The 26,661-nt window shown below is 50.8% G+C and overlaps 8 protein-coding genes across 8 annotated transcripts; 7 read left to right on the plus strand and 1 right to left on the minus strand.

The window, feature by feature from the left end:
* Positions 1-1,185: 1,185 nt before the first annotated feature.
* Positions 1,186-2,763, plus strand: sebA (putative C2H2 transcription factor (Seb1); the record flags this gene model as incomplete). Its single annotated transcript, XM_022538540.1, has 2 exons — positions 1,186-1,435; positions 1,508-2,763. The coding sequence occupies 2 exons, from the start codon at positions 1,186-1,188 to the stop codon at positions 2,761-2,763; spliced, it is 1,506 nt and encodes a 501-aa protein (XP_022383774.1).
* A 1,059-nt stretch (positions 2,764-3,822) lies between these two features.
* ABOM_011413 (diphthine--ammonia ligase family protein) lies at positions 3,823-6,072 on the plus strand (the record flags this gene model as incomplete). The annotated part of the gene is made up of 1 exon (XM_022538541.1): positions 3,823-6,072. The coding sequence occupies one exon, from the start codon at positions 3,823-3,825 to the stop codon at positions 6,070-6,072; it is 2,250 nt and encodes a 749-aa protein (XP_022383775.1).
* Positions 6,073-6,650: 578 nt separating this feature from the next.
* Positions 6,651-9,334, plus strand: ABOM_011414 (putative phosphatidate cytidylyltransferase; the record flags this gene model as incomplete). The annotated part of the gene is made up of 2 exons (XM_022538542.1): positions 6,651-7,212; positions 7,275-9,334. The coding sequence occupies 2 exons, from the start codon at positions 6,651-6,653 to the stop codon at positions 9,332-9,334; spliced, it is 2,622 nt and encodes an 873-aa protein (XP_022383778.1).
* Positions 9,335-10,970: 1,636 nt separating this feature from the next.
* Positions 10,971-14,016, plus strand: atg1 (serine/threonine protein kinase ATG1; the record flags this gene model as incomplete). The annotated part of the gene is made up of 3 exons (XM_022538543.1): positions 10,971-11,096; positions 11,180-13,811; positions 13,865-14,016. 3 exons carry the CDS (start codon positions 10,971-10,973, stop codon positions 14,014-14,016), a joined length of 2,910 nt encoding a protein of 969 aa, XP_022383779.1.
* A 1,235-nt stretch (positions 14,017-15,251) lies between these two features.
* Positions 15,252-17,070, plus strand: ABOM_011416 (high affinity methionine permease; the record flags this gene model as incomplete). Its single annotated transcript, XM_022538544.1, has 4 exons — positions 15,252-15,348; positions 15,406-15,637; positions 15,702-16,155; positions 16,207-17,070. 4 exons carry the CDS (start codon positions 15,252-15,254, stop codon positions 17,068-17,070), a joined length of 1,647 nt encoding a protein of 548 aa, XP_022383776.1.
* Positions 17,071-17,937: 867 nt separating this feature from the next.
* Positions 17,938-20,930, plus strand: ABOM_011417 (M1 family metallopeptidase; the record flags this gene model as incomplete). The annotated part of the gene is made up of 3 exons (XM_022538545.1): positions 17,938-18,323; positions 18,379-20,749; positions 20,802-20,930. The coding sequence occupies 3 exons, from the start codon at positions 17,938-17,940 to the stop codon at positions 20,928-20,930; spliced, it is 2,886 nt and encodes a 961-aa protein (XP_022383777.1).
* Positions 20,931-21,252: 322 nt separating this feature from the next.
* Positions 21,253-23,850, minus strand: prp28 (mRNA splicing protein PRP28; the record flags this gene model as incomplete). Its single annotated transcript, XM_022538546.1, has 3 exons — positions 21,253-21,403; positions 21,472-23,435; positions 23,554-23,850. 3 exons carry the CDS (start codon positions 23,848-23,850, stop codon positions 21,253-21,255), a joined length of 2,412 nt encoding a protein of 803 aa, XP_022383772.1.
* A 454-nt stretch (positions 23,851-24,304) lies between these two features.
* ABOM_011419 (uncharacterized protein) lies at positions 24,305-26,458 on the plus strand (the record flags this gene model as incomplete). The annotated part of the gene is made up of 4 exons (XM_022538547.1): positions 24,305-24,523; positions 24,585-24,794; positions 24,854-25,617; positions 25,669-26,458. 4 exons carry the CDS (start codon positions 24,305-24,307, stop codon positions 26,456-26,458), a joined length of 1,983 nt encoding a protein of 660 aa, XP_022383773.1.
* Between the last annotated feature and the right edge of the window lie 203 nt (positions 26,459-26,661).

A 26,661-nucleotide genomic window follows, 5' to 3' on the forward strand; every position in this document is an offset into this window, starting at 1 on the left:
ATAATTATAATTATAATTCACGATATTATTAGGTATAATTACTAGTATTATACTACCTTCCTCCCTCCCCCCCCCTCCAAATAGACAAGACGGACTAAAACTAAAAAGTACGGCTCCAGTCCTACTACTAACTCTCACTACGCACGGCGCTACTAAGTCGTAGCACAAGCAGATCAGTCTCTCTTTTATCCACTGTCCATCCTTCTGGCCGTCTCTCCCTCTTCCCTTTCCATATCGGCCCTGTCTCTCGTTTCCCCGCGACTGTCCTTGCCCTTCAAATTAGTCCTCTTTATTTCTTTAGTCTTTTCATTTTTCCCTTTTTAGACTTGTCTCGATTCTCTTTCCTTCCCTTCGTTATTTCTTATTTTTTGGCTTTAATCCCCATCCCATCCCTCTCTTCTCTCTTTTTCTTTTACTTCATCATCTGTCTCCCGGTACCTTTGATCGTGATCGTCCCGAATCCAAAAAGGGTTGGCTCGTATCGACCAGAGGTTCCTGTCCTTCCTTCTATCAGATATAACTATACCGTACATTCACCAGAAGATCAGAAGACGTTGCATACTTGCAGTCTTATCTATAAAACCCTAATTCGGCCTGCACTCTTCTGCCTTCAGTCATTCATTCATCCAGAGCAAGATATCTACATTCATTCAGCAACTACAGTGCTCGACATCTATCATTAGCACCAAGCTGCCTCGACACCATTCTGGAACCAACATTCTGACATAGACTAAACATACTTAATAATACCCCCCAAGAGGTAAAGCAGTACTCGCTTGATCCTCAGCACATTTCACCATTGGTTCGTCGAAGGAACACTACATCATTCAGGATGTCCATACTAATGCCTTATCTTCTAGTCACAATGGACGCTACATACACCATGGCACCATCGGTGCAAGGACAACCATCTTTTGCATATTACCCTACTGCTGATTCACAAAGACAACAATACACAAGCCACCCGTCTGAACCCCAGCCATACTATGGACAGATGCAGGCCTTCGCTCAGCAACATTGCCTACCAGAGCAACAACCGGTCTACAATGCTCAACCCATGATGAATATGCATCAGATGGCTACTACCAATGCCTTCCGAGGAGCAATGAACATGACTCCCATCGCTTCCCCTCAACCATCTCACCTGAAGCCCACAATCGTCGTCCAGCAAGGCTCCCCAGCCTCATGCCTTTGGACACAAGGTTCGTCGGCGACTACTATAACTTCCCTTCCACTCCTCCACTCTCCACCGCTGGAAGTTCCATCAGCAGCCCACCATCCAGCAGTGGCACACTGCACACCCCAATTCACGACTGCTTCTTCTCATTCGAAAAGGTGGAGGGTGTGAAAGAGGGCTGCGAAAGTGACGTCCATGCCGAGCTTCTGGCCAGTGCCGACTGGGCTCGGTCAGCAACGTCGCCTCCCATGACTCCTGGTATGTATTATTCTTTTTTGTCATTTTCATCAATTGAGCAGGGGATTGGAACCAGCAACTAACTTCTTCTAGTCTTCATTAATGCCAATTCTCTCACTGCCAGTCAGAGCTCAGACTTCCTCTCTGCAAACGGCTCTTGTCCCTCTCTTTCTCCTTCGCCTTCTCCTGTGTCTTCCTTGTTTGCTCCGTCCCAGTCGGCTTTCCCTGTTGAGCAGGCCACTTCCGACTTTTGTGATCCTCGGCAGTTGACTGTCGAGTCTTCCGTCAGCACATCCTCCCCCGCTGAGCTGCCTCCTTTGCCCACTCTCTCTTGCGAAGAGGAGGAACCCAAGGTGGTACTGGGAAGCGAGGCTGTGACTTTGCCAGTTCATGAGAACCCATCACCCGCTTACACCAGCTCTACTGAGGACCACCTCACTTCATTGCCCACCTTTGACAGCTTTTCCGACCTTGATTCGGAGGACGAGTTTGTCAACCGCCTCGTTGACTTCCATCCCAGTGGCAACGCCTACTACATGGGTGAAAAGAGACAGCGTCTCAGCACTTACTCTTTTGAGGATGAGGAGTTCCTGAGTGAACACAGTTTGGAAGACTCTTCAGACGATCTGGATTTGACCCAATCGGGCCTTTCTTTCCTGGGATGCACCGATTTTGCCCCGGTCCAGAGTGATGCCAGCGAGACCTCGGACGAGATGAAGACGAAGAAGCGAAGCAACTCGCGTAAGTCTCTCAAGAGAGCCAACTCTGAGGACCAGGATGTTCTCAAGAAAGCACAGGCACCGGTCAACAGCCGGGCCAACAGCACAGAGGCCAACGCGGCTCAGCAGGCGGCTACTCCGTCCCGCTCAGTCTCGGAAGCCAATGTATCTAGCTCTTCCGAAACCCCACCTGTTCCCGTGTCGGTGAACCGCCGGGGTCGTAAGCAATCCCTGACGGATGATCCTTCCAAGACCTTTGTCTGTTCTCTCTGCTCTCGTCGTTTCCGTCGTCAGGAGCACCTTAAGCGCCACTACCGCTCTCTGCACACCCAGGACAAGCCCTTCGAGTGCAACGAGTGTGGTAAGAAGTTTTCTCGGAGTGACAACCTTGCGCAGCACGCCAGGACCCATGCCGGTGGTTCTATCGTCATGGGCGTCCTGGACACAAACAGCGCATCTCAACGGTATGAGGAACATGACGCGAGTGCTATGGGTGCTGTGCTCTATGAAGCTGCCAACGCTGCGGCGACTAAGTCGACGACTAGCGAATCATCCGAAGATGGTGTTTCTGACGCACCCTCTATCGATCGTCGATCTGCCAAGAAGCGCAAGCGTGACGAACACGCTTAGTTGCCTCCATTGCCGTTTGCAACTTCACGACGCGATGTGACCAGGAGCTCCCCCCTTACTACTTAATACACTATCATAATTACTCCACCATTGCACTGGTTGGTCTGACTTTTGTCTTTACGGTTTTGGCGTCTGGGCATTTACATTGGCGGTGTCAGGTGGGAGGCTAAGGTGTCTGGTAAAAGGATTTCCGTTTCTCACACAGGGGAAAAGAGAAACATAATACAGCATATGGTCTTCACAAAGAAAGACTTACATTGGAGGCATTAGACCGGTTGTCTGGGCTGCAACGGTTTCGGCGCACTGGGAGTCCACGGTTTGGACTAAACTTAGAGCGCATGACGACTTCTCGTTTTGAGGCACTGGTGGTGATTTGGGATTTTTCTTTTCTTTTTCTCATACTCGCATTTTCTGGCAAAGATATTTTGCCTCGATCAACAGAATGGCTCAAGTCATTCTTCACTTCTGTCCCCATTTCCCTTTCTTCTCTTCGTTACACTTCTCGTTCACCTTGCATTCTTTGTCCCTATTTGATGTAATATTTGTTTTGACCTTGACCCGGGTTGCACCCTCACCACGTCATTCCTGTGCTGGCCACATGTATACTTCAACTTGTCCCCAATCATTGCCTCATACCCCTGTGCGCATCATCCTGTTTTCATTTTGTTTTGCATCAATACTATTCCCCCCGCTGTTATTAATTCAAGTGCCCATTCAATCTGCGGCATAGTTAGTGATAATCAAAGAATCATCAAAGAAAAACACAGTCCTGAAAATGTAGCGTAGTAGTTCCTCTACAATCCATGGTTAGTGGTTTGGCTTCCGTCTCGGAACTCCGAACCACTGTCTGACCGCAGTAAAAATTAAGTTAAACGGGTTCAATCCTTAATCCTGAATGATTAACAACTAAAAAGGCCCAAACCCTGGTCTACCTTAAACCGAACTATCACTAGTTTACATATCTCCAGCATCTAGACTCTAGCGCAAGCGCGGGGCCACCTACCTACTAAATAACAGGGAAAAAAATACCCCTCCTCAAATGATAAAACCCACCCCACCATGACCCCATCACCACGACCACAACAGGGCAAAAGCCTAAATGTGATCGCCCTAATATCTGGAGGAAAAGACTCTCTCTACTCTCTCCTCCACTGCATCCGCAACGGCCACAAAGTCATCGCCCTTGCAAATCTCCACCCCCCGGTCCAAGATGCCCAAGAGCCGGAAGAAGACATTGACAGCTTCATGTACCAAACCATCGGCCACGCCGTAATCCCACTCTACGAGCAGGCCCTGAACATCCCACTCTACCGCGCCCCCATCTCCGGCGGTGCGGTCGACACAGCCCGCATCTACCGCAATGATGCTGCAGATCAGATGGTGGAGTCCGGGCAGGAAGACGAGACGGAGTCGCTCGTTCCGCTGCTCAAACGGGTGATGGAGTGTCATCCGGAGGCGAATGCCGTCTGTGCGGGGGCTATCTTGTCCACTTATCAACGGACGAGGATTGAGAATGTGGCGTTTCGGCTTGGGCTGACACCGTTGGCTTGGTTGTGGAATTATCCGGTGCTCCCAGCGCCGGTGGAACGGGCGGGCGTGGTTACGCAGGCGGGGCTGTTGGAGGATATGGCGGGGGTTGGATGTGAGGCGAGGATTATCAAAGTTGCCTCTGGGGGGCTGGATGACGGGTTTCTATGGGGGGATGTTTCGAGTCGGGATGGGCTTGTGCGAAGGAAGATTGAGAGGGGCATGAGGAGATTTGTGGTTGATGATTTGGGGGGTGCTGTTCTTGGGGAGGGGGGTGAGTATGAGAGTCTGGCGGTTGATGGGCCTGCGTTTCTTTGGAAGGGGAGGATTGAGATTGCCGAGAGGGAGGTCTGTTCTGGGGAAGGGGGTGTTGGGTTTGTGAGGCTTCGGCGGGCGAGGTGTGTGAGGAAGGATGGGGAGGATGGTGTTTCTCCGGAGGATGTGAGGCGGCCGGCGTTGTTGGATGAGACGTTTTCTGGGGTTTTGGATGGGGTGGTGTCGGATGTGAGGGATCTGGATGTCATCGAGACGGTGAAGGAATCTCAGCCTGTGTGGCGGCTTGGGGAAGTCGCTCAGTCGAGGAATGGCGGCACTTGGGCTATCTCGAATCTTGCGGCGCCTGAGGCTGGCCCTGGTGCTGGGGAGCAGATGGAGGCGATTGCGCGGAAGATACAGCTTATTTTGGAGTCTACGGGTACTCAGACTCCAGCTGATATTGTCTTTGCTACGGTTTTGATTCGCTCTATGGTTGATTTCCCGTTGATGAACGATATCTACGTTTCGCTTTTCAAAAAGCCGAACCCTCCCGCCAGAGCTACGGTGGCTTGTGGGGATAGTCTCCCCGAGGGGGTAAAGATTATGGTCTCGTTGGTCATCGATTTGGGCCCCAGGGATCTGCGGCAGGGCCTTCATGTTCAGTCCCGTTCGTACTGGGCCCCGGCTAATATTGGACCGTATTCACAGGCTATGTCTACCCCGGTGCAGGCATCAGAGCGGCTGGTGTATATTGCCGGTCAGATACCTCTGGAACCGGCGTCGATGGATATAGTCGCTGGCCCGGAGTCATGGCTTGAGAGCTACTCCTTGCGAGCGGTGTTGTCTTTGCAGCATATGTGGAGGGTTGCGGCGGCGATGCAGGTTGACTGGTGGTTGGGGGCAGTTGCGTATCTAACGGGAACAGACCACATGGATACCAAAGCCCACATCGCATGGAGTCTCTGGGAGACGTTGCATGCCCAGCAAACCGATTCAGACGAGGATGACGAAGAACCAGCGTTGGATGCTTGGGACATCAAGTATGGAGGACGAGCTTATGACCAACCAACAAAGTCAGAGGCAGCTGCTTTGCCAAACATATCCGTGGTGCAGTCGGACGTGCTGGTTCCTCCCTTCTTTGCTGCCCAGGTTGCTGAACTACCCCGGGGTAGCGATATCGAATGGCAGGGTTTGGGTTATCGGTGTGGTGGTTTGAGGATGGCTGCGGAAGAATTGGATGTTGGTCGCAAGATCGACACCATCACGGACGAGAATCTGCGATACACAGGAGTCGAGATTGGCAAAGAATCAGGCCCTGAACTGGAGTCGTGCCTGCAGCGCATTCTCGAAAGATACTCCACAGCGGGTGTTTCCCATGCAGTTCTCTACACAGCACAGCCGCTGTCCGGGAATAGTTGGCCGGGTCAGATCGTGCCTTGCACGTCAGTATGGGGCCAGAAAGGGCGGCAATTGGCGGCTGGGATCATCCTACAGACGCATAACCCCACGGACGCGTGGTCCGAGTAGAGAGAATTACTACCGCTGCATATTGCGTGACATAAGAACAAGGCTGATGCCACGTTCGCCCAGAAGGCCTGTGTGTAGATTTAGCATCAACCCTAATTGATTGGTCACATCTGCTCGATAAGTTGGTGCTTAGACATCAGGAGATAAGTGTCTGGCGATCAGCTATGGTATGCTGAGTCAGAATTGACTGGAACATGTTTGGTTGAAGCAATACTAGATTTCATGAAATTAGGATCAGGAAATTTGTGAGTGGAATGTTAATCATAGAGGCCTAGATCTATGCATAATCTGGGTGAAGGCCGTTGACATGCATTATCCCGTGAGCCTAAAAGCATGTGATACGCAAAAAACCGCCTCCGTTTTCGTTGCCTCATTAGATAACAACCGATCCTTCACAACGCCTCCACCAGCAATACGCCTTTATACTCACTTTGTATGTCCTGGATTGCCCGTTTGCACTGGCTCATAGAAAATCTACTAACGTGGTATTGTCGGTTTAGTGCCCCGTGTCTCCGCAACTGTCCCCTTAGATATGACGTACTCGCTCTAAAACTCTCCGATCAAGAGTCCATGGGGTCATGGCCGCTTCGCAGAACCATGAGGAGGAGAGATTACCTCTCCCCAATAATCTATTCCAACCCGATTCATTTGTCCCGGACAGTCTCCGAGATACTTCCCGGTCGCCGCACCCCTACCATCGCAAGGGCTCCAAGCGCTCCGAACCACATTTGCTACCTACCGAGGGCGGCGATCGACTAACTCCCAACTCATGGCCTAAAACGTCCAGTGATAGCGGCACCGAGGCAGATGATGAGAGTACAGGAATTTTAAAAGGACTCCCGGCGCCTCCTCTGCGCCAACGGAAAGGCTTGCGTTCGAGCTTCAATGATGCCGCAGACCGTGACTCGTGGTTGCCGTTATTGCAACCGTGGTCCTCACTGGGACGGTCAACGTCCCGGAGCTCACGACAGAGCTCCAGTGAAGACACGGGAACTGGACGGGTGGGATTACGAGGGAAGGTCGGAAAAAAGCGCCTTGAGGTCTTGCGACGGCTATTAGAGACCGGTCTGCTATTGTCCGTGGGCGCGGTTGTGCTGTCCCAGGAGAATACGAGGTCACTTGCATGGGCTTGGAGGAAAGGTACGTATGACTGTTGTTCGGAATTCTTACAAAATTCATCACTTACCTGTATCGCTTGGTAGAACTACTTGCTCATGGCGTTCTTGTCTCTGGGCTGTACGCGGTGTATCCGCTCAGGAGAAATGGACGCCTACGGCTTTCTGGATTAAACTCTTTTACCATTCCAAGCAGTTTCGACCCCGCTCCCCTTCTTTACCCGATTTTGATACCCATTTACACCTCTTTGTCCTTGGCGCACCGTAGCCCTGCGCTGGTATTGCCGAACATCATTCTCAGTCTCTCGTCTTTACCCGCCCCGGTCATTCCACTGCGCGAGTGGATACATGGTCACAGTGTCGTCCATTGGTTGGTCACGTTGATACCCATTATTGTCTCGGAGCATTTTTCTGCAGATCACAAGATACCCAAGCCTCTCACGCTTCGCGGCCTCAATTCTGAAGTTTTGACCCTTGTTTTTCCGTTGCATCAAGCATTGATACCCACTTTAGATTTCTTATTAACTACCAGTATCCTTCCGGCAGAGCTACAGCTTTTGACGAGTGCTCTTGTGAATCTGTTTTTGTTTGCGAGCTCCCCCCAGGCGGAGATCCTTAAAGCGCTATTGTGGCTGGGCGGCTTGTGCATTTTTATCTCTTGCCGGCATGTTCTCCGCTGGGAGGTCGCTCTAGCTAGGATCCCCAGCTGGAAGTTTAGACGGTCGCCCAGTGGTTCACAATCACGAAAAAATCTCTTGTATGTTATCGACCATAAAGTCTGCCAAAAACTGAGCCGAGCGGGCTCCTCCGAAGATGCTATGTCAGACAGTGAATACGAGGCTCACATAGCGCCAATATCACCCAGAACAACGCATGAGTTCCGAGAGAAGACTCCAGCTAGAGGAACGACCGACAGAGCTCCCCAAGAGAATGGTCATCGGCATGCAGTGAATCGACGACGACATACTATCTCCAGCGTGGATGAGGCTGCACATTCAGAGCGTATCAGGACCACTCCCAGTGGCCGACGGAAGCGATCGATGGCCCCGGGTCTGGCATCCTTTTTGTCACTGACTGTACCACAAGCACAAGTGCGGAAATGGCTTTACGCCCTATACGTATATGCGGCTGTGGCAGTTATCATCATGGGCCCAGTGCGGAAGTACGTGAGCGAACGTGCGCTGGCTGGAGAGGAGCCGTTTGGGTGGGCTTTGAGCTACCTACTTGGAAATGTGTCCTGGTTCAGGTTCTGGGTGTTCATGTGGAACCTGGAGTACTGGATCCCTCTTCCTCCTCGCTTGGATCGTGAAATGTGCTCTCTTGGCTGGATGGAGTGTCTCCGGCAGACTTCTTTTGGGGAAGCCAACGCACGTCTTTTAATTGCTGCTCATTGTATTGTGGTGATTATGATGGGCCTGGGTGTTGTTTTTAAGTTGAGCTCCATTGTAGAAGTGGATACAAGACGCAAAGTCTTCCACGGCATGATGGTATTGATGTTTCTTCCCACCATCTACATCGATCCTGCATTCTGTGCTCTCGCTCTCGCTCTAGTACTGTCTATATTTCTCCTTCTGGATCTTTTCCGAGCTTCCCAAATGCCGCCCATCTCTCGTCCGTTGACTTATTTCCTGGCACCCTATGTTGACGGCCGTGACCATCGGGGACCTGTCATTATCTCTCACATCTTCCTTCTTATCGGATGCTCTATTCCCCTGTGGCTTTCTTTGGCTGACATCCCCCGATCGGAAGACCACCCGTGGGGCGCATGGGATGTTCAGTTCCGGGATGTCAGTATGGTCAGTGGAGTAGTATGCGTCGGCCTTGGAGATGCAGCGGCATCACTGGTGGGTCGTCGGTTTGGTCGGCGTAAGTGGTTCTGGGGTGGAGGCAAGTCTTTGGAGGGCAGTGTGGCTTTTGCGGCGGCCGTGACTGGGGGTCTGGTGTTTTCCCGATTGTGGCTTGCCGCTGGCCAGTGGGCTGTGCATGTGAACGATGAGCAGAATCATTTATTCTGGCTTTGGACGGTGTGCAAAGCCATCATAGCGGCTGCAGGCACCAGTGCGACCGAAGCGATTTTGACGGGGTGCAACGACAATGTGGTTGTACCGATTGTGCTGTGGCTGCTCGTCAGGGGCCTTGGTCTCTGAAGATAGATAGATTACTGGGACATGCTTTTTGGATGAAACAGTCCCTGGGAAGCTTATTTGACATGATTTTGACTCTTTAGATCAGGAAAATGGTAAGGGATTTGTATTGTATTTCATTCTTGTCCTTTTTTTTTTTTCATTTTTGCTTTCCTTTTCCCTCTCTACCATGTTTGTTGCAAGATTTGGAAGGAATACTGGGCGGCGTAGATAGCCTTGCCTTTGTGTTGGAAAAGATTCACATGACACCCATGAGATACCCGTGACCCAAAATCGAAGATAATAATATGACTGGTTGAATCCCCTTAGGCAACTTTCTACGATTCGTCAACGAGGTTGCTGATCGCCAGCCTGGAGGTCTTTAGTGGACGCCAACATATCTAACGCGTCTCCACTTTGGTCTTATCGATGATTCGGCAGATCAATCTTCAGTCATTCAGTGGCAAACCGGGCGCTTGTGAACAGGAGGCTATCATCAGATGAGTCATTCACTCCGGTGATGAAGAGAGATGAGAAACAGGAGTGCAGGTGTCATGGTGAGAGACTATAGTACTACTAGTAGTAGTAGTAAGTACATAGATGTCATAGAATAGCGTGGTTCCATCGTTGGTCGTGCTTGCGTATTTGGCTGCCATCGAAGCGATAACGTGATGCCCTTCCGGCCTCAGGCCACTGCTAGATTAGGTTCCCATTTCGGAGACACCCTGGTTCTCTATCGTCGCCATTCTTTCTGGATCTTCCATCATTTTACAGTCGCCTTCAGGAATCTGACCATTCTCCTCTCAGTCATCTCAGTTATCCCCGGTCATTCCAGTAGCTAACCTGTTCCTGTTTTGGGTATTCATCTGGATTGGTTCCCGATCATCTCCCAGTCCATCGCCGCCCTTCTGACCGCCTTGCTTCCCACTGGTCCCCAATAGATCGTTATCGCATACTAGTTTAGCACTGGTACTTTTCCCCAACGACGAGATCGTCAAAGGTTCCTTGGGTCTACTACTTGTCACCCGCCCTGGTCTCATCACATCATCCTCCGCTGATACGCCAGAGCCGGTACTTCTCTCCTTTCTTCTGTCGATTTGCCTCTATTTGACAGTCTCCTTTTTCTCTGATCTACTCCCATTTGCTTTTTCTCATATCAACGCATGTACCACCTTCTATAGAGCGTTATCGGGGATAATCCCGACCACTATCGACCTTGATCAACATCCTTGGCTACCTCCTGCAGCTATCGCCTTCCTATCAGCGTAGAGCACCCGTTTCCGCCTCACCGCTCTCGTACGCCTGTATACTGTTTCCATCCTTGTCGTTGCTGCTCACCTCGACACTTCTCCTTCTCAGCGACTCGGTCCACTTTCTGTCGTTTCGGTCCTTGACGTCTGATAGCTCGCTCATCGTCTCCTCTCTCGTTCCACGACTCTCGGCCTCTGCTTTCCTTCTACGTTCCACCCCCCCCAGCCTTATCTATTCTTGATAGCTCCCTATCGACCGGCCCTCTGGACATCGCCTCCTTCCCCTGATGGGCCACTTCCATCATCAATCGTTGTTGCTGCCGTTGCTGAGGTAGTTGTGTGGCCGTCAGGGCGTGGCTGATTCTTTGTGAACGCTCCTCTTAGGGCGTTGTCGCCGCCCTGTTTGCAGTATGGCATCTTCACACCACAGGAGGTCCAAGGAGACCTCCCATGCCGAGATGCCTATTGGTCGTTATACCAGACTGGGTGAGATTGGCCGAGGGAGTTTTGCTACAGTCTATCAGGGCGTCCATACGGTAAGTCTAGATTGGTTAAGGTTCATTAGGTCTGTTCAGGTGGAGCTATACGGGGGCCAATGCTAATTACTTTGGGTTTCTAGAAATCACGTACTTACGTCGCCATCAAATCCGTCAACCTCTCCAAATTGAACAAGAAGCTAAAAGAGAACCTTTCCTCGGAGATTCATATCCTGAAAGGGCTATATCATCCACATATCGTTGCCCTCATTGACTGCCATGAGACGACTTCACACATCCACCTGGTGATGGAATACTGTGCCTTGGGAGATTTGTCACTGTTCATCAAGCGCCGAGATACACTCGGGGACCACCGATATACGCAGGACATGATTGCAAAGTATCCGAACCCTCGTGGCGGCGCACTGAATGAAGTGGTCGTCCGCCATTTTCTCAAGCAGCTGGCAAGCGCCCTGAAATTTCTCCGAGACCGAAACTTGATTCACCGTGACATCAAACCACAAAATCTTCTACTGTGTCCGTCTCCGTCGTCATACCGGAGTGGCGTGGCTCAGGTCGTGCCGTTCAAAGGGTGTGAAGAATCCTTTATCCCTGCAACGGGACTGGAATCTCTACCAATGCTCAAAATTGCGGATTTCGGGTTTGCTCGATCTCTTCCGTCGACATCGCTTGCTGAAACATTGTGTGGCTCCCCTCTGTATATGGCCCCCGAAATCCTCCGGTACGAGAAGTACGACGCTAAAGCAGATCTTTGGTCTGTGGGTACGGTGCTCTATGAAATGGTGGTGGGCAAACCTCCTTTTAGGGCAACAAACCATGTCGAGCTGCTTCGGAAGATTGAGAAAGGAGAGGACAGGATCAAGTTCCCCGAGGAGAACCCTGCCTCGGATCAAATAAAGTCACTTATTCGAATGTTACTGAAGCGAAACCCCGTCGAACGTATGACTTTCTCCGATTTCTTCGATTGCGATACTATCACAGGACCTATCCCGGGGTTAATAGCTGATGATGCCCCATCAGCATCTCGCCGTTCCTCTGTCGCTGTGGACACTACCGGGTCGACATCTCGTCCCCAGTCTCGAACGGGATCAAGGACCCCCACCGGGATGAAACGCGAGAAGGACGCCTCGTATCCTAGAAAAAAGGACGATCTAGTATCGTCCCCAGCTGCTCATCGACCTACCACGCAGAGATCGGACACTCCACCGGCTTCCTCGTCTCCTATGCGTAGGGTGGGAAGTGTGGACAGACCGACTACATCCAAAGAACCGGCAGCCACGGCACCTCAGAGACCGAGTGCGGTGTCTCTTGCCACGGCTCCCGGTCGTCAAGAGCTTGTGGATCGAAATGCTACGGCCCTTGTAATGGAGCGTCAGAGGAGCCGAAATACCTACGCAGGAATCCCACAAACCGAGAAGCAAGCAGAGAAAACAAAAGAGGAAAGCGAGCGCGCTGCACAAGAAATTGCGTTTGAGAGAGACTATGTGCTCGTGGAGAAACGTGCTGTGGAGGTGAATGCTTTTGCAGATGAGTTGGCACATAGTCCTCGGATCCAGGGTGGCTTCCCCAGAAACGTCTATGCTCTGTCCCGTCGTCCAGGCACTCAAGGCTCGTCCACAGCGACAGCTACATCACCCTTGGCCACTACAGGTAAAGCAATGCAGGTTGCTTCTGGACGAGCTCGGGCTGATTCGACACACGCTCGCCAAGGGTCTTACGAGCGTCGATACGGCCAGAGTCCTACGTCTGCCATCTCAAAAGCGCTTCACATGGCCAGCGGACGCTTGTTTGGGATGGGATTCTCGCCACCTATGACTATTACGAAAGGAGGGCGCTCTCCCCCACTGGGCTACAACCCCTTCCCAGCCTACCCGGCGGCTCAAGGTAGTTTGATGGTTGTCGGGGATGGAGCAAGGACTAACGTGACCCTGGATGAGGACGCGAAGACCGTCCAAGTGATCGAAGAGTGTGCCACGCGAAGTGACGTGGTGTATGGCTTCGCCGAGGTCAAGTACAAGCAACTCATCCCACTGGCGCCATCCGTTCAAACAGACCCTTCGGGAAGGGCTAATGTGCCCGGCGGGGAGCGGGATCCTACCGATATGACGGATGGTGGGCTCACGGTTGATGCTGTTGTAACTCTGTCCGAGGAAGCCCTCGTTCTCTACGTCAAAGCACTTTCCTTGTTGGCAAAATCTATGGATATCGCTGGTGCTTGGTGGACCCGGAAGAACCGTGGAGAAGCGTTTGGCGAATCGGCGATGGGGAGGACGGACGCCACTAGCACGCTTGTCAGCAACCGGATCAACAATGTCGTACAATGGGTGCGAAACCGATTCAATGAGGTGTTGGAAAAGGCAGAATTTGTTCGTCTCAAGTTAATCGAGGGCCAGAAACGCTTGCCACCAGATCACCCCAGTCATCCTAGTAATCACTCCGTCGGCTCCTCCGTCGGCTCCGGTGCATCCACGGACGTTGTCGTGAGTTCGGGTGTAACGGCGGAGAAGCTAATGTATGATCGGGCGCTAGAGATGAGTCGGGCAGCCGCCATCAATGAACTTACAGGTGAAGACCTGTCTGGGTGCGAGATAGCTTATGTCACCGCCATTCGGATGTTGGAAGCTGTACTAGAGGAAGAAGAGGTATCCCGGTCTGGCCTAGGAATTGGCACCGACAAAGGCGATGCCCGGCGAGATGGCGACAAAGCCATGCTGGATGGCGTACGGGTGGAAGACAGACAGGTGGTGATGAAATGTGAGTTGTCCCACGCACACAATTGTAAATTTCTCTTCTGACGGGTCATTCAGTGGTATCCAGCATCAGGGGTCGCTTGGCATCCCTGCGCAAGAAACTCGCCCTGTTGGCAAAACGGCAGAGCCCACCCTCTAGCTTTCCTGGCAAAGTGGCTCCGTCCAGTCTGGCGCCTGTTGCTCAGGCCGTCGGGACAACGCCCAGATAGAACGTGGAACGTTCAATCTCATGCATGCAGGTACATGCTAGTCAAGATATAGTCCTTTCTCTTCAGTATTTTCGATTTTCTCCTGCATTTTACCTCCATTTCCTATCTAATCACGATTCGTGTGCGAGTTCATATACGGCGCTTTCTGTTGAAGATCTGTCAGCGCATTTGTTCCTTTTCCCTTTTTTTTTTTCCCTCTCTTTCTTTCCGTATTTTTACGTCTCTTGAAGCTTCGATTTTCATTGTCACGAGAAAGCAGTCTATCTTTGTACTGCCTTGATTTGGCGTTCGAGGTCGGAGAAGTATACAAATTGCCACAACTTGGATATGAATGATGAAGCTACGGCTTGGGAGTCTGGGCGGGCGCAGGATCGAATTTTTTCTTGATTTGAACAGAGACCATTACCAGACCACTTTGTATTGTACATACTAATTGAACGAGAATTCTTTTGGACACGATTTCCTGTTTTTCTTTTTCTTTCTGAGGCTTTTTTAGTGCAGTTTCGACTAGCTGCGGATCCTGTATACACACTTGACTCACCCAGCAGAGCTAGGCAATACTGTAATGACGATCTAGGCCTAATTGCATCAAGAATAGCGGATCTTCCGCAAGCAAAAACCCTCACGGGTGCCGAGTCTATCACGCCATCGATTTTTGTTTGTCATGAAAAGCGTGAGAGGGTCGGGAGCTCTGGATCTTGTGGATCTTCAGTCGGTGGTTCCGCTTCAGAACCCAAACTTTTTTACCCTTTTTCGCCTTCATAAAATTAATTGCGTTATGGGTTCAACCATGTGGCACTCACGTTTAAATTTTTTAAATTTTTTTTTTTCTCTTTGCCATCTGTTAATGATATCTTTCGTTTAGCTCCATTTCTTTCTTTTAATCATTCTTCTATGCATATTTGACGGAGAGAGCTTAATCTCCTGGTCATAAGATACCTTAATTCAATCCCTGTCAGCATTGCACCTTTTTCGCTCTTTCTCACGAGGTTGCATGGTCTTGACAATATAAGGCTTTTTTCCTCTTTAGGCGGTTGCCAACACCAGCCTCGACGCACCGGCCTGATTGCATCAGATTTAGGTCCAGCACATCATCACGTCTCGTGGTGTATGTCCGTCGTTAACCGCTGGACCTGCTCAATATAATTCTTTCGTTCGCCTGCTTTCTTCTCCATAGCTTCTAGAGCTTCGGTGGAGAACATTCTTGAGCTTTAGACTAAATTTTCCGCTTTACCATGGGCGATACAGCTTCGAAATCCGCGAAAGGAGTCATGCCGGACACAAAGGCCCTGGAAGAAGGGCCCCGGAGGACCGATGGTGTCTCTCAGCTATGTATGCATTCTGAATATCTTGATGTATTTGAAGTCGTGATCTAACTATGCCGTGCAGATGAGGGTAATGTCTTCGATGCAACACCAGAAGACCGCCGTCAAATTGGCGTGGTTAGCGCCTCGTTCCTGATCTTCAACAGAGTCATTGGAACTGGTATCTTTGCTACGCCAAGTACCATCTTGTCGTTGTCCGGTAGTGTTGGACTTGCCCTCTTCATGTGGGTGATTGGCACCATCATTGCCATGGCCGGTACCGCTGTGTACCTGGAATGGGGTACTGCTATTCCAAAGTACGTTTACCGCCACCCTATATATGTATCTCTCAATGAGATCAGTCGGACTAACTATACCCAGGAACGGTGGCGAAAAGAACTATCTTGAATATGTCTTCAAGAAGCCGAAATTCCTTATAACATGCATGTATGCTTCTTATGTCATGCTACTTGGCTGGGCTGCCAGCAACAGTGTGGTGTTCGGCGAGTACATCCTCAATGCCGCTGATGTTGAGGTTGACCGTTGGAACCAACGTGGCATTGGGTTGGCCTGTATCTCTGCTGCCTTCCTCATACACGCATTCGCCTTGAAGTGGGGTCTTCATCTCCAAAACTTCCTGGGTGTGGTCAAGCTTGTTATCATCGTGTTCGTTGTCATTTGTGGCTTTGTTGCCCTCGGAGGTCATGTGAAGATCGATACGCCTGTTCACAACTTCCGGAACGCGTTTGAGGGCACCACGGATAGCGGTTATGGAATCGTCATGTCGCTCTATAACGTCATTTGGTCATTCATCGGCTACTCGAATGCCAACTATGTAAGTAATGTCGATGAGTATCGCGCAACTCCATTTTCTAACTAGTCACAGGCTTTGAGTGAGACCAAGAACCCCACACGTACCTTGAAGATCGCTGCGCCTATCGCCATTGGGTCGGTTGGAATTCTTTACATGCTCTGCAACATCGCCTATTTCGCCGCCGTGCCCCGAGAACAATTTCTTAATTCCGGCCAGACTGTCGCCGCCGTCTTTTTCGGTAACATGTTTGGCCCGCGGGCCGAGAAAGTCATGTCGGTCTTCGTCGCCTTATCGGCATTTGGCAATGTCTTGTCGGTGATTTTCTCGCAAGGTCGAATCGTCCAAGAGCTGGGACGTGAAGGTGTCCTGCCTCTCTCGAAGTTTTTCGCTAGCAACAAGCCATTCAACGCGCCGGCCGCTGGTCTGTTTGAGCACTACATCGTGTCGATCATCATCCTGTTAGCTCCCCCTCCAGGAGACGCTTATAACTTCTTGGTCAACCTTATTTCGTACCCGCTCGCCATTATCAACGTCTTTGTATCTGGTGGCCTCATTTATGTCTACTTCACCCACAAGACGAAGTTCCCCGACTGGAACCCCGGTATCCGCGCGACACTTCCTGTGACCATCTTCTTCTGCCTGTCCAACATGTATCTGGTGGTGGCGCCGTACGTGCCCCCCAGTGCCGGACAGAGCGTCTACGAGGAACTGCCATACTACCTGCACTGCGTGGTGGCCCTTGGTATCTTCGCCGCCGGTGGCATTTATTACCTTGTGTGGGCCGTGTTGCTCCCACGCTGGGGCAACTACGTGATGGTCAAGGAAACTGTGGTGGATGCTGACGGCTGGTCTCGGAGTGTCATCTCGCGTCTGCCGTTGGCGGAAGCAGAACAGCGCCAGCAGCAGTGGCAACAGGAGCAGCAACAGCATTTCTAAGATTGTCTAGGGCGACCTGGACATGATTCATGAGTTCAAGATTCAACATCATTATTATCAAGCGTAATCATAATGTTTACAGCGAAGCATTTGTTTGGAGTTGGGAATTTCTGGGGAATTTTTTTTTTTTGATTTTGCACATTTGGTTTGGTCAACAAAGTTATACCCCGGTTCAACATGTTACGGATACCACTTCGATTCTTAATTGTAGTATAGACCTATCTTTATATATTTTATAGATATGAAAAGTTTTGATTATTTTGATTAATAGACTATTTTTTTTTTTTTGAAAAAAAAAAATTATGAATAAAGTGATGTGTCCCAGTCATCTATGGAATGCCCATGCACAAAAGATGCAAAGAGATTGCAGTCATGGGCCCCTCAAACTGGCTGGTGTACGGTCTTGCAAGTACTGCCCTCGAGAGGACAGCTCGACAACGGTCTGCCTGTGGGGAGGAAAACATGGCATCAGCTGTATGTGAGTACTACTTGCTGAAAGAATGTATATGTATGATGGTCAAGTAGACGAGCCAGCGGACGAAAGAATATAAGCAGAAAATTCCACGGAACAACTATATTCCCGCCGCTAGATTGGGCAACCAGCTGGCCGGGGACGGGCAACCGATTGGCCGAGGAGGAACGGGAGGCGAGTCTCACCGCCTGCCGCAAGGGGTCAACCGCCGTGATTTTCCTGATGATGTGGAATCAATCAAATCAACACTTCGCATTCATTGTCTGCTCCATAGCCTGGGTTGTTTTAGGTGGTATTGTTCTGGCGCTTGTTCCGTCTGATTAGCCCATTGGGAACTGCCCCTCTTCCGCCTTTCCACCTTTCTGTTATCCTTGCCCTTCCATTCAGCGGGGTCCATGCGTCGCTTCTCTTCTACGCGGTTACCGCCGCTGGTACTAAACTCAGCGAAGAAGCCACCGCTTTCCTTCCCCTCCAGAAGTCCCCTCCTCTTCTCTCGTTCCTTATCTGTCCCCTCTTCCTCTACGACTGCTACTTCTTCTCCCTCCTCCGCTTCATCCCCCTCCGCAACCCGCCTATCCTCCCGCCGTTCTCCCCTTTCTCAACTCTCCAAGCGTTACTGCTCCTATCGCAGGATGTGTCGTCGTGCTGACGTGCCTTCGGGCTCGACGAACATCACCCATGGACGTGAGGTCCTGCCCACCAATGTCAAGCCGGTCCATTATGACCTGACTTTGGAGCCGAACTTCGAGGCCTTCAAATATGAGGGTACTGTTGTGATCGAGTAGGTATCCATTTGATACCCATCTGTCCATCATCGAAACTCATGGTTAGCGTAGCCTCCAGGTCACCGAAGACACCACTTCCATTTCCCTTAACTCCAACGAGATCGAAATCCACAATGCCATTGTCTCCGCTCAGGGCTCAGTCGTCACCTCTAGCCCGGAGATCTCCGTCAACAAGGATACCCAGGTAGCTACCGTCAAGTTCGCCGAGACGATCCCCGCCGGATCCTCCGCCCAGCTGAAGCTTACCTTCACCGGCATCCTCAATGACAATATGGCCGGTTTCTACCGGTCATCCTACAAGACGGCAAATGGCGAGACCAAGTATATTGCTTCGACTCAGATGGAGCCCACGGATGCCCGCAGAGCGTTCCCCTGCTTCGACGAGCCTGCCCTCAAGGCCAAGTTCACTGTGACCTTGATCGCTGACAAGAGCATGACTTGCCTGAGCAACATGGACGTGGCATCCGAGACTGATGTCGAGGGCGGCAAGAAACTCGTTAAGTTCAACACTTCCCCGCTCATGTCCACTTACCTGGTGGCTTTCATTGTCGGCCATCTGAACTACATCGAGACGAAGGACTTCCGTGTCCCCATCCGTGTGTATGCTACTCCGGATCAGGATATTGAGCATGGTCGCTTCTCGCTGGATTTGGCTGCTAAGACACTGGCGTTCTATGAGAAGGCTTTTGATAGCACTTTCCCACTCCCTAAGATGGACATGGTCGCCGTGCCGGACTTCAGTGCAGGTGCCATGGAGAACTGGGGTCTGATCACTTATCGTATCGTCGATGTGCTCTTGGACGAGAAGAACAGCGGTGCTTCGCGCAAGGAGCGTATCGCCGAGGTTGTTCAGCACGAACTGGCTCACCAATGGTTCGGAAACCTTGTCACCATGGATTTCTGGGATGGTCTTTGGCTCAACGAAGGCTTTGCAACCTGGATGTCGTGGTACTCTTGCAACAGCTTCTTCCCAGAGTGGAAGGTCTGGCAGACATACGTCATTGACAGCTTGCAGGGCGCACTGTCCCTCGACTCACTGCGTAGTAGCCACCCTATTGAGGTGCCTGTCAAGCGTGCCGATGAGATCAACCAGATCTTCGATGCCATTTCTTACATGAAGGGCTCCTCTGTCCTGCGTATGATCTCTAAGTACCTGGGAGAGGACGTTTTCATCCAGGGTGTCCGTAACTACATCAAGAAGCACGCTTATGGAAACACCCAGACTGGTGATCTGTGGGCCGCTCTCGCTGACGCAAGTGGAAAGCCTGTCGAGCAGGTCATGGACATCTGGACCAAGAATGTCGGATTCCCTGTGGTCACTGTGGCCGAGGATGCTGCCAGCTCGTCGATCAAATTGACTCAGAACCGCTTCTTGCGTACTGGTGATGTCCGCCCAGAAGAGGACACTACTCTTTACCCTGTCATGTTGGGCTTGCGTACCAAGCAAGGTCTTGATGAGAATACCATGTTGACTGGGCGTGAGGGCCAGTTTAAGGTACCGGACCTTGATTTCTACAAGCTGAACGCTGACCATTCTGCTATCTATCGTACCTCCTATACTCCTGAACGGCTCACTAAGCTTGGTGAGGCGGCCAAGCAGGGCCTGCTGACCGTCGAAGACCGCGCCGGTATGATTGCAGATGCTGGTGCCCTCGCTTCGTCTGGTTATCAAAGCACTTCTGGTTTGCTCTCGCTTCTTAAGGGCTTTGACAACGAATCTGAGTTTATTGTGTGGAATGAGATCGTGGCCCGCATTGGCACCCTCCGGGCTGCATGGTTCTTCGAGGATAGCCAAGCTAAGGACGCACTGAAGACGTTCCAGCGCGCTTTGGTCAGCTCCAAGACTCACGAGATCGGCTGGGAATTCTCGGAGAAGGATGGTCACATCTTGCAACAGTTCAAGGCGCTCTTGTTCAGCAGTGCCGGCTCTGCTGAGGATCCAGTTGTTGTCAAGGCCGCCCAGGACATGTTCCAACGCTTTGCTGCGGGCGAAACTAGCGCCATCCATCCGAACATCCGCGGCAGCGTCTTCAGCATCGTTCTGAAGAACGGTGGCGAGAAGGAGTACGATGTCGTGTACGACCGGTTCCGCAATGCTCCTACTTCTGATGAGAAGACCACTGCTCTTCGCTGCCTCGGCTCTGCTGAAGATCCGGCCCTCATCCAACGTACTCTGGGTCTTGCCCTCAGTGATGAAGTTAAGAACCAGGATATCTACATGCCTCTTGGCGGTCTGCGCAACCACACAGCGGGTATTGAGGCTCGCTGGGCCTGGATGAAGAACAACTGGGATGCACTCTACAAGCGCTTGCCTCCAGGACTTGGTATGCTGGGTACTGTTGTTCAGCTCACTACTTCCAGCTTCTGCACTGAGGCGCAGTTGAAGGAGGTGGAGGACTTCTTCAAGGACAAGGATACTAAGGTAAGTTCGATTTGTACAAGAAGCCTGTTATCAGTGACTAATACCTCTTTAGGGCTTTGATCGTGCCGTTGAGCAGAGTCTTGATGCCATTCGGGCTAAGATCAACTGGATCAACCGTGACCGCGCTGACGTGGAATCTTGGCTCAAGTCGAATGGCTATCTCCGCGATGGCAAGCTGTGAGGTATAGCATACTATCCCAAATATACAATTATGAGTATAGCATGATGGTCACATTAGGGACCAATGGCCCTGTCACAAACCCTTGCGTCAGGCCTAGCCGGGTTAATCATTTAAGATCCGGACCAAATTCCGATGTATACTAGAAAATACCATTCAGCTCTCTAACGAGTACATGTAAAGTTGAGTATACATAATAGGGGAATTTAATGTGATATTTAAGCCCTGTTCGATCTCTATGCAGTGATTATATAATACGAGAGGAATGAAAAACCTTCCTTTATATTTTGATATCATATGGACATTAACACCCGGCATTAGACCATCACCATCCCCCCTTTGACCCGAACGCAGAGCTATCATCATTCTTCTTCGCAAACCCGCGCGTGGGCTTCGATTGTGCGGCTTCATGCTTGCGCAGCTCCTCTGGTAGTCGAGAAATGGGTGATTTGATAAGCATCTGCTTGAGATCGTACCTATAAAGCCATTAGTATAACCATCCAGAGCCACCATCAAGATGAGAGTAAGAATAGGGAAAACGTACATAACATCCGTATCCTCATTACCCAAGAATGTGATAGCCACACCACTCTTACCCGCACGACCGGTACGACCGATACGATGGGTGTAACTCTCAATAGTAGTCGCCATGTTAAAGTTGATAACCAGACTGACGTCGGGAACATCGATACCTCTACCAGCCAAATCGGTGGCGACCAGAACATCCGTTTGGCCGTTCCGCACAGACGCCAGAGCGGCTTCACGCTGTTCCTGGGTCTTACTACCGTGCAAAGTAACAGAGGAGAAACCCCATTGTTTGATTTCGCGGGCAATAGCATCGCAGTTCCGCTTGATGTTGACAAAGACGATGATTGGCGGCCGGAATTCGCCGGACGAGAGAATATCGCCCAGACGCTTCTTGCGCTTGTCTTCGCCTGCGATGAACTCGACGCGCTGCTCGATGGTGTCGACGGCTTCGCCAGCGCTACCGATTGTGACAATGGCCGGGCGACGGAGGTATTTGCGGGCGATGCGTTCGACCGCTGTGGGCATTGTGGCTGTGTACATCATTGTTTGGCGGTAGCGGTCTTTGGTGCCGATGTGTTGGCTCATGGCCATTGAGTTTTCGGCTTCCTCGGTGTCGGGCTTTTCGTTGGAGACTGGGAGGGCATCGAGGATCTTGTTGACGGGTTCTTCGAAGCCCAGGTCGATCATGCGGTCTGCTTCGTCCATGATTACGTAGCAGCATTGGCTGAGGACTAGCATGCGGCGTTCGATGCAGTCGACTAGACGACCTGGGGTGGCGATGATGATTTCTGCGCCGTTGCGGAGACTGTAGGCTTGCTCTTCGAAGGAGTGACCTCCGACTATACTGACGACGTTGAAGCCAAGGGGTTCTGTGAATTTTTTTGCTTCGATCTCGATTTGCTGGGCCAATTCACGGGTCGGGGCGAGGACGATGGCGTAGGGACCGTCGTTCTTTCTCCATTCGAACTCATCGATGCGAGGCAGTTCGGCAATGTAGACTAGCAGAGGGAGTAGGAAGGCTGCGGTCTTACCGGAACCGGTGACGGCGACACCGATAAGATCGCGAGACTGCATGGCAATAGGGATAGCAGCACGTTGAATGGGCGTAGGTTCCTTGTAGCCAACTTTGTTGACAAGCTCCATGAGACGTTTGGGAAGACCGGACTCATCCCACGACCGCATGGGGTTCGGTACACTCCCACCCTTGGTACTGATGTTGAAATCTTCCTTGAAGATACGCCAGTCGCGCTCGCGCATGTGTTCCAGTTTCTTCTCGCTCCAGTGTTTGTCAAGCTGGTTGCGGGTGCTCTCTTCTCTCCGCCGGCGCTCCATTTCCAGGATCTCTCGGGCCCGAATACCTCCCGCTTCGTGGTCACGGTCCTCCAAGGCTCTTGCGTACTTCTTCGCCACGTTGTCGGCGACATCGTCTCCGAAACCTGCCAGTCGACCACGTCCAAAGAAGTTCGCCTCATGTCGATGTTGATACAGGGGGTTATAGTCTCCACTTGTGTCTTCTTCTGCGTTCCACTCGAAATTGAACTTCCGGTCTGTTGTCCTCTTCCGCTTCTTCTTTGCTGAGAAAGTCGACGTCTGGTCTGCGCCCATGTACCTCTGCTTAACCAATGCCACCTGAGCAGCTACTTCATCGTCGTCCACTGGTCGCTTGTCGCCTTTCGAACCTGTAAGACCGGAAGGCATTGACTTTGGCGGTGGAGGCGGCGATAGGTCGCGGTTTTTATTATGGGAGTGAGAATTGCGCATAGCAGCTGGTGCGGTAGGAGCGTCTGAGCCTCTCATGGCCCGGGGGCCGGTGGGTATAGACCTTCCATCGCCGTTATTGACTTCAGAGCTGACTGAAGGCGACTGAGTCGCACTCCTGTCGACACCGTTGGATGCCTTTAGCTTTCGCTCTGCTTCGACTTCCTTTGCTCGTTTTTCCAAGGCGAGTCGTTCTCTCTCGGCTTTCGACAAGAATTTCGGCTGTATAGAAAATTCCCTATTAGCCATGTACATTTACAAGCAGCTCTCAGAGCAAACCAGTCCGAATTGACATCATATCACAAGGTCTTAGAAAACAAGAGATAAGAAAAACACATACCCTAGCAGCTGCCGCATCAGCTTCCCTCTTTTTGCGAACCAGTTCCTCTACGCTCAGCGGTGTAGCTGCTGGCTTCTTCGCGCCCCACCCCACCTTCTTCTTCTTTGGTTCAAGTGGCGGAGGTGCAGGAGGAAGGTCTTCGGGCGGTGGTGGAGGCGCGGCGGCATCTGGCGGCGGAGGAGGGGCGGCGGAATCTTCTGGGGGAGGCGGAGGGGGAGTAGGAGGTCGCTCGATAGGTTCCGGAGGTGGTTGTGGAGGAAGCACCTCCGACGAACCGTTCATGACGATATCGTCCATGATGGCGAATGCAAATAGCGACTGAAAGATGATGTTTCGGGATCGCCGTTGACCATGCGCAGCGCCGCGGCTTCTAGAATTTCTACGGCCGAGCGAAGGAGCTTGTCGCGCAGTCACGTGTAAGATTAGCCCCAGGATATGGCTTTGTTTGATTCCAGGTGAGTGGAATAGATGCTCTGCAGTCTTGAGTGAAGCTTCTTCTGTTTCTATAGCTTCATGGGATAGTACTTACAACGGTAAATACATGAGTCTAAAGATGATAGAAGCTATCGATATACTGCCACGGGTATAAGGCGGTGCTGGATATTGGCCAATTAGAAGGATGAGGGAATACTGATATGTGATCTGCGAGGACGACAAGTTGTCGTCCGTGGGTGCCTCTTGCAAATGTCTATGATTATACTACTTGCAAGAATCAATTTTTGGACTCGTCTGGAGTAGGATTTGATATACGATGAGCAACGAACAAGAAATACCTGGTGGGTTCGAAGATACGGATACCCATGATCATGCCCTGTTAGCGCCAGGGGAAAGCAATACCGTTCAAAAGATCAACTACAATAGAAAACGGTCAGACGTCGAGTGGAAGCAGGCTTCCAAAACAGTAGATGAACAACTCACGCCCGATCTGTCTAATGAGGATCTATGGTTGCTCATTCGGAGGTTTAACAAGGTATGTCGAGTTTATCTGATCTAGAGGAGTTATACAATCATTCTAATGACTCCTCGAGTAGCAAATACACCATGTTAAAGCCATACAAGGCCCTCCCCAGGATGAGTTGGATCTTAACCGGGCAGACGAGGAACACTTTCCACCAGAAAAGCTGCGGGCAACTACTGAACGGTTCTATACTTCTGTGGTTGTAGGGTTGGTTAATTTCTTCAGTCACACCACTAGACTGCGGTCATGGAGAGAGCCTAGACGTACCTCGACTTTCTGTATAGTAAGTTATGAGTTTCTGTACCGAACATACGGACTGGTATCAAACTAATTTGTTCAAAGGCATACTTCGTTGCATGGTTTTTGGATCTACTTATTCCTTTGACAACCGGTGTTCTTGTTGCGTTGATCCTGTCCCCGTCGACGCGATCACTGCTTTTCCCTCCTAGTAGCACTGCAAGGAAAGGCTCAGATACTGGTGGCAGCGAGCAGGTCACGCGGGATAACATCACCAGTGCCCCAGAAACATACAAAGGCGAAGCAGCGGAACAGGAGGCCTCCAACTTGGTCAACGATATCGCCAATATCGCCATGGAGAGTGCTCGAGGCAAATACGGCCAATCAGTAATTGACGACGATGCTGAGGAGTCCTCCGAGCCTGAACCAGTCGAGGTCGGGGCAATCACCGCAGACGTGCAAGCCGAGAATGCACCAGCCGAAGATAAAACTAAAAAACCTATGAAGAAGAAGATATCAAAAGCCACTAACCAGACGATGCGTATACTTGGTGATATTACAGATATATATGAGCAATTTTTCAAGTTAGTACTTATCGCAGTACGCAAACTAAGAAATGTCCCTGACCAAGGCCATTATAGTATTCTATCCCCCACACCACCATTCCTTGCCATTACACCTCGTCTGCAACTGGTGGGGGCATTGATATCTATAGGGCTGATATCTCTCGTCACATCGAGCCATTTTATGATCAAGTCTGGTAGCTTTTTCTTCGGGCTGGCCATCTTTGGTGACCCTGTCCTACAACGCATTATAGCCCTCCTGAACGACAAAGTTGCAAATTGGAAAGAGTATCTAAACTTACAGAAGTAAATCTCCTTAATGGTAGGGGAACACTATATATGCTAACTACATTCCAGTACCCTTCTAAAGGGCGTACCAACAAACGCCCAACTCACACTGGCCCTCCTTCGTCTAGGTGAAATCAACTCCACACCGTTACCTCCACCACCAAGCTCGTACAACAATGAACCCTTATGGCCTATTCGTCGCAAACCTTTTGGTAAGATAATGTCTGGCGCAAATGACGAGGGCGCCTCTTCATCTCTCGTATCCCAAACTCAAAGCCCTAAGCCAGAGCTTTCAAAGGCGGAAGCTCGAAAGAAAAAATGGTCCAAGATCCTCAGATTCATCGGCCGAACAATCGCAACAGCAATGAAAGGTCACATTGCATTTGACCGCGCAATGAGGGTCACAGAATCGGTTAACACGAAGACCTTAATTGGCCTGTTAAGCCGACGAGGCTGGGCTACGGCAGCCCCTCTGGGGCCTCTCAAATTCGAGGCGAAGTTTGAACGCAAGCGAGGTACAGTTGTCATCGACTCATCACAAGAGCAACCCGTCCTCTATTTCACGACTACTCAATCTGCTAAACTAGATGATTTGCAACTGGAGAATCAGAAGAAGAGTGCCGTATTGTTCCAGATTCCTATTACCGAGATCAAGGAACTGAAGAAGACGGAGGGGCTGGGCTGGAAGGGGAAGCTGATTGTTGAGTTGACAGCTGATACCAAGCATTCCATTGATGGATTAGTGATTTCAAGGATGGAGCCCCATTATCAATCTTATCATCTTACTGGTATGCGAGGAAGGAATCAGTTGTTTAATCGACTGATTGCTATGGATGCGCAGTTTTGGGAGAGTCATTAAGTCGGTTGATTTCTTGTTCATTTTATGGGTATTTCACAAGTGTTTTCATTAAGGCTTGAGCTGTATCTACTTGTAGGCCACAATTTTTGAGCCATCTCCGTTGTCAGAAAAATATCCATGCTTAATGTTTTATTGGAGTCTTAGATGCTTTACCAAACGAGTTTCAATTATGCACAACTCCGTAACAGACGCTGGGGGCGGAA

The sequence above is a fragment of the Aspergillus bombycis genome (assembly GCF_001792695.1).
Source record: "Aspergillus bombycis strain NRRL26010 chromosome Unknown contig00162, whole genome shotgun sequence".
Taxonomy (NCBI): Eukaryota; Fungi; Ascomycota; class Eurotiomycetes; order Eurotiales; family Aspergillaceae; genus Aspergillus; species Aspergillus bombycis.